A 6,472-nucleotide genomic window follows, 5' to 3' on the forward strand; every position below is an offset into this window, starting at 1 on the left:
TGTTGTTAATTTTATGCTTTTTTTATTTTTTTATTGTTTTGTTTGTCTCTGTTTCTTTTTATAGAAACCCTGCATTTTTATATTAGTATTATTTCTTGTATTCTTTTTTTGATAAAAATTATTTCTTGTATTCAGTTTCTTGAGTTTTCTTGTTTGTTAATTTTATGTATTTTACGTTCTTTTTAAGTTGATTCACTGTTTTACTAGTTCCTCCTTCGTGGCACTGAGAATGATTTTTCTAGTTTGAGTTGTTAGAGAGTTTTGTCTGGTTCTTTACAGGTTTTTTTCTTTTTTTTTCTTTTTTTTTTTTTTTTTAGTGAGTCAGTAAATATCCTGCATATGATAGCTTCTTGTAATATAGTTTTGTTTTTGTTTTCTAATTGGGATGAGCATATAAAGCTCTAGCTCTTCTAAACCATATGGAACCAAAGGCTAAGTCATACAGAACCGAAGGGAAAAGCCATAAAAAGTTTGAGGCTTCATGTCTGCTAGCAAAGAGCTCTGACATCTCAACCAATGAAAGCAAACTGTGGTGCACAGAAAAAAAAAAAAAAGATAAAAAAAAAAAAGGGGAAAGAAAGAAAGAAAGCAAGCAGAAGCGGAGAATATGGCAACCTCCAGAAAAAGCAGAAGATGAAAAAAACAAAAAATCTTAAAATAAGTAGTGGTCTTATTTGAGATTTATACACTGTGTTGTATTTTCCATAGTTTTGCAAAGTATATGGAAAAAAGAAAAATACAAGGTTCAAGCAGAGGGCAATGCAGAGGCATATCTACACTGGTCCTAGCATTTGCCTCAATCCATCTCATGTTGTGCAGCTGAGGAATTATGTATCTTGGACAAAGTTGTTGCCGCATACAGAGGCTAGACAGGAGAGAAAAACGAGAGAGATCATTTGCTAGCATATAATATGCTATAAAGATAAAATAAAAGGTACTATAATTGTCAAAGACAAAGGAGGAAAATTGAACATACACTCAGATTTAAAACTTTGTTTCCCGGTATTGATTTGTTGCCTCTGTTTGATTAGGTCCTGTGATTTCATAATCATGTAAGAATACCTGGGTGAAACGGAAAGAATGAAAAAATGGTAGGAAAGAAAGCTGTTTCTCTACACTTGTGGAGAAGTGGATAAGATTCTGCACGCCAACGTTTGTACCAAAACAGTTTGCCATAGAGTGGAAAGAAAGAAAAAGAGTACTGGACGGGATGGAATACCTTTCCCAAAGAGTAGAAAGAAGAGTAGTGGACAGGATGGGTTGAGTTCTTTGCGGGCAGGCTTGAAGCCTTCAACTTTTCAGTGTGGCAGTTGACAATCTCCTCCTGCTGAGCCCTGGCTATAAATAATTGTTTGTTTTGCCCTGATCCATATTTTAAATTGTTTTATTAGAGAATATGTTGACATGGCTTATAACTATGAGATTTATAACTATGGGATACATAAGTTTATGTTTACCTTGCAGTGAAGCCTTCATAGTCTCCTCATTGGCTACTGTTCTCACGCTCTTTTTTACAAATTTTGATACATATCTAAGAGGCACCAACAGAATGGGAAATCAATTGCAACAGCATAAATTCAGAAAAGAGACAGATCAATAATCTTAAAACTTTAATATTCAACCTATGTATAAACAGGTAAACAATCGAAGAATAGAATTTAGAATTTAGAATTTGTAATAAGAAAAGAATACAAGTTGCTACCTAATGCACTAAACAGCCAAGAAAGATATGAACCAGGGGAATCTCTTTGAAACATCTAAAACCTATATCTTAAAAATAGCATTTGCTAAGATAGGATAACACATAGTCAAGATATATCAGAGTGATAAGAGATTAGTCAGCTAGAAGGTTGAAATTTATTGTTTTATTTCTTTCTGAGATTGCTCATACACCTTTTCTGATAGGAAACTGAAGCACATTTTTTTTTTTTCCATCCAGTGGGACACCATAAAATTGAAGCTATGGTGTTTCATTCCCCACTGTTTGACCTTAACAATGATATTATATTCACCACCTTTGACCCTTTTTACTCTACATAACAACGAAATTCTTTACTGTGTGAGCTAAAAATCCAAAGCCATGATGACAGATGATGACAGGTTAAAAGAGTTATATCCTTGAAGGTGTTTTCAGCATCGAAGAGAGGTCTAGATAAGGAAGAAAAATAGGAACAAACAAATAGAGGGCTTACATTTTCTTCCCCTTAAGCAGTGTACCATGTAGAGCATTACGAGCAGTCATAGCAGATAGTTTAGAATTAAATTGCACAAAACCAAAACCCTTGCTGTTGCCATTCTCTGAGGCGACCTTGCAAGATAATATCCTCCCAAACTTGGAGAACATAGACTGCAATTGACCACTGGTGAAGGATGGGTGAAGGTTTTTAACAAAAAGATTTGCAATACCCGTTTTTCTTGTCAATGGGTATCTCTGCGACCACATAATTCTCATTGATTGTCCCTTCAGCTCTTTGTGATTTAGAAATGTTAAAGCTGTGGATGCTGATCAAAGCAGAGGAGAAAGTTAGAGTAAATTACCGATAGCTATGCAAAACTATAAAACTCTTACAAAATGAAAGTCTATTCAATTTTTTACTAAAGATTCAACAACAACCATTTGATTTGACAAACAAAGTGGGCAAATTCAATCATCATACAAACTAGAAAATCACCACCAATTTTATACAGAGCACAATTTTGCATATAGAAAGAAGTCGTATCGACAAGAAGAAAGACAAGCCATTCCATGAAGAACAAAAAAGAAAAAAGAAAAAGATACTCATAGAAAAAGAAGAACCGCAAAAACCACATTCACCAAAAGAAAGTAGAAGGAAATAAAAACAACAAACAGAGCAAAGTTACAAGTTTTAGTAACAAACAAGAAGAAGAATCACCTATAAATTCTTGAAGAACCGAAAGGACACAGAATAGATTCAATCATTCAAGGTTCAAGAAATGAAGAATAAAAAACCCATTTCACAGAGAACAACTTTGCATATAGAAGCTGCATCAACAAAAAGAAAGACATGACGTTTCATAAATAACAAAAAATAAAAATAAAAATAGGAAACAGAAACTCATAGAAAAAGAGAAGCACCGCAAAATCCCCAATCACCAAAAATAAAAAAAAAATTGAATGAAACTTTACTCAATTTTTTTAGAAAGATACGATCTAGCTCGTCATTTCTAATGGCAAAAAAAGGATATTTAGAACATATTTTATTAATGTTTGATTATTAAGCAAGCGGGGTAAAAAAAAAGAAAAAAAAGAATAAAAGGGAAAAAGCAACAAGACCCATTCGATTTCACAAAGAAATCATCAACCAATATTATACAGAGCACAATTTCGCATAGAGATGTTGTATCAACGAGAATAAGGCATGCCATTCCATAAAAACAAAAAATAAATAACAAACAGTGACAGATACTCATAAAAAAAGAAGAAGCGCCAAAACCCCAATCACCAAAAGAAAACAGAGCAAATTTCCAAGCTTTAATAACAAACAAGAAGAAGAATCACCTATCGATTCTTGAAGAACCAAAAGTAAATTCATTCATAGTTCAAGAAATGAAGAATCCAAACCCATTTTACAGAGAAGAATTTCGCATATAGAAGCTGTATCAACAAGAAGAAAGACATGACATTTCATAAATAATCAAAAAAAAGAAAAAAAGAAACAGAAACTCATAGAAAAAGAGAGAGAAAATTCCTTGCTGTAATAAAAAATAGATACATAAATAAGCAAGAACACGAATCCCCTATCATATTGTTGACGAACCAAAAGGCTACAAGAACAGATTCAACGTTGCAGAAACGAAAAATCAAAACCCATTTATTGAGAGAAAGGAAATTAACAATAAAGAAAATGTATGTAGAAAGAGAAGGCGTTGTGGAAAAGAAAGAGAAAGGAAAGAAAGAGGGAAGCGAAGGCGATCACCATGTAACGAAGTGAAGAAGTTGACGTAGGCGTAGCGAAGGGACTCGCCGGTGAAAGAATCGCGGCAGAGACGCAGAGAGGCAATGCGACCAATTAAACGAAATGCATCCATGAGGTCTGCTTCGGTGACTTGTGGGTCCAGGTCTCCCACATACAGAGACCATATCCGATTATCCGCCGGCGGTGCTGGCTTTGACTCTGTTACTTTCACCGGAACGCCGAACATGTGCTGTATCACCATTTTTATTCTTTCGAACCCACTCAGAGAGCTTTCTCGGAGAAAAACCAAAAAGCAAGTTCCTACAAAGAGTCTCCTCAGAGAGAAAGAGAAGGACTCTGATTGTTGTAACGGTATGGGGACTCAGGCTCAGGCTCAGGCTCAGGCTCAGGCTCAGTTGCTGTCTGTCTCTATCTCCGTACTACGGTACTTATTTATATATATCTCGACATATTTTATTTTATTAATTTTACACACACATTTTTGTCATCATCAAACGTGATTTTTTATATAGATGTAAAAACAAAACTATTGATATATTGATAAATCGGTGTGCAAATAAAATCATATACCTTTTTTTTCTTCAATAATAAAATCATGTACCTAAATCAACTATTTCTTCATTAAAATAATTTGAATGCTTGGATTAGTGGCTGTACATTTTAAAGATTAGACTTGTAATTTTGTGTTCAACTAACAAAATAATAATAATAATAATACAATATAATTGTATGCAATTGGAATTTCCAACATTACATAATACAAAACAGAAGATTTTACAAGGAATGTGGGAAATATGATCATTTATATAGCTAATAAAGCTTTCATGATGATAATCAATGCAACATATACATAGGCAGGCTGAGCAGAGTATATACAAGAAAATGGGTAAAAATTTTCCTTCCTAGCTCTTTATTTCCAGTATATGGTGCAAAAATATTTCAAATCAAACAACAACAATAATATTTCTAAAGAGCTGAACCACTAATTTTACAAATACTAACTAAAAACTCTAGTACTCTATTGCCATCAAGTAGACTGAACCAGTAACTCAAAGACTGATCACTTATTGAAGATGCTTTCGGCTTTTGCAAAATTTGATTCTAGCTAGTCTTTCTGACAGTATTATGTTACACTGTACTTCATTGGTTAATTTTGAAGCGTGTGAAATAGCTGTATATATATCATATATATGAACAGATGAAGAGAAAAAACCTTTGCAGATGGGAATTGCTATTTGTCAAAAAGAACTATGTGATCTTCTTCTTGTTAAGTTGAGTGATCCATGACGAGCGCCTTTCAGAGCCATTGCATATTTCACCAACTCGGATTTCTCAAAGGAATCTGAGTCCTGCTCATGTTGATCTTTGAGTGTTGATCTCTTGTACACAGGAAATGATCCCAAATTGCGATCTGTTGGAGTACAATCTATATCCTTACTATGTTCTTCTTTAAAACTCTTTGGTGTGGATAGATCCAAAAAAGCCCTAGATAGGGGTGGGCATGGATTAGGTTGGTTCGGTTTTGGACCGAAATACAACCCAATCCATACATATTGGTTTTTTTAATTTACAATCCAAACCAAACCATTGAAGTATTAAATCCAAATCAAACCAAACCATTTATGATCGGTTTGGTTTGGATTGGTTGATCGGTTTGAAATTTACTAATTTATAAATATATAATACAAATAAAAAAATTTTCAAATAAAAAATATAAATAATAAATTATAATTATCCAAACATAAAATACAATTAGAATAATACAACATAGTCTTAATGGAAAATAAAGAAGAAAATGTAGCAAACGATACACATCATGCACTTATTAAATAGTAAACATTAATGTCATCATATCACTCCTACAAAATCAAATTAAAATTGTTAGAACAAATAATGTAAAATAATACATTCGTCAAAATTCATTCACTCAAGAATCAATGCATAATTCCTTTTTTTTTTTTGTAACCTTAAAACTTTGGTAAATCATAAGTTAATCAACGTTGACAGGTTCACTAATTTTAGTTGATTCTATAAGCTCTACAAAAATCAAAATAATAAAATTAGCAATAAATTATATTTAAACGTTTATATATATATATATATATATATATAAGCAATAATTTCAAACAATATATGTATATATATATGCTGGGGATGTAAAAAATATATATATATTATGGTGATGGTGATAGACTAGTGGTGGGCGGCAACAAAGGTAAATGTTTAGTTTAGGGTTACAACTTACAATTTGATTTGAGATTTGGGATATGGGGATGTAAAAGATAAAAAAAAATATATATATATATATATATTAAAAATCAATATATAAAAATAGAAAAAAAATTTAAAAATTAATATATAAAAATGAAAAAAATAAAAAATATATAATTTTGATTGGATTGGATTGGATTGGATTTATATTTTCAATTCATAATCAATCCAATCCATACAATTTATAATATTTTGAACCCAATCTAATCCAATTGATGTAAAAATCCAATCCAAACCGTTAAAAATGGATTGAATTGGGCGGG

At 32.2% G+C, this 6,472-nt stretch overlaps 1 protein-coding gene across 2 annotated transcripts; it reads right to left on the reverse strand.

Annotated features, from left to right (window-relative positions):
• Positions 1 to 634: 634 nt before the first annotated feature.
• Positions 635 to 5,403, reverse strand: LOC132803399 (polyadenylate-binding protein 6-like). 2 transcript variants are annotated; one of them, XM_060816260.1, is made up of 6 exons: positions 3,939 to 5,403; positions 2,193 to 2,502; positions 1,458 to 1,531; positions 1,220 to 1,362; positions 977 to 1,062; positions 635 to 865 (listed from the first exon to the last, which is right to left on the reverse strand). In XM_060816260.1, the coding sequence occupies exons 1-5, from the start codon at positions 4,177 to 4,179 to the stop codon at positions 985 to 987; spliced, it is 846 nt and encodes a 281-aa protein (XP_060672243.1). In that variant the 5' UTR covers positions 4,180 to 5,403; the 3' UTR covers positions 635 to 865; positions 977 to 984. The 2 variants fall into 2 exon arrangements, with proteins under 2 accessions (XP_060672243.1, XP_060672240.1); XM_060816257.1 differs by having other exon boundaries at positions 977 to 1,034; positions 3,939 to 5,401.
• Between the last annotated feature and the right edge of the window lie 1,069 nt (positions 5,404 to 6,472).

Source organism: Ziziphus jujuba, chromosome 1 (assembly GCF_031755915.1).
Source record: "Ziziphus jujuba cultivar Dongzao chromosome 1, ASM3175591v1".
Taxonomy (NCBI): domain Eukaryota; kingdom Viridiplantae; phylum Streptophyta; class Magnoliopsida; order Rosales; family Rhamnaceae; genus Ziziphus; species Ziziphus jujuba.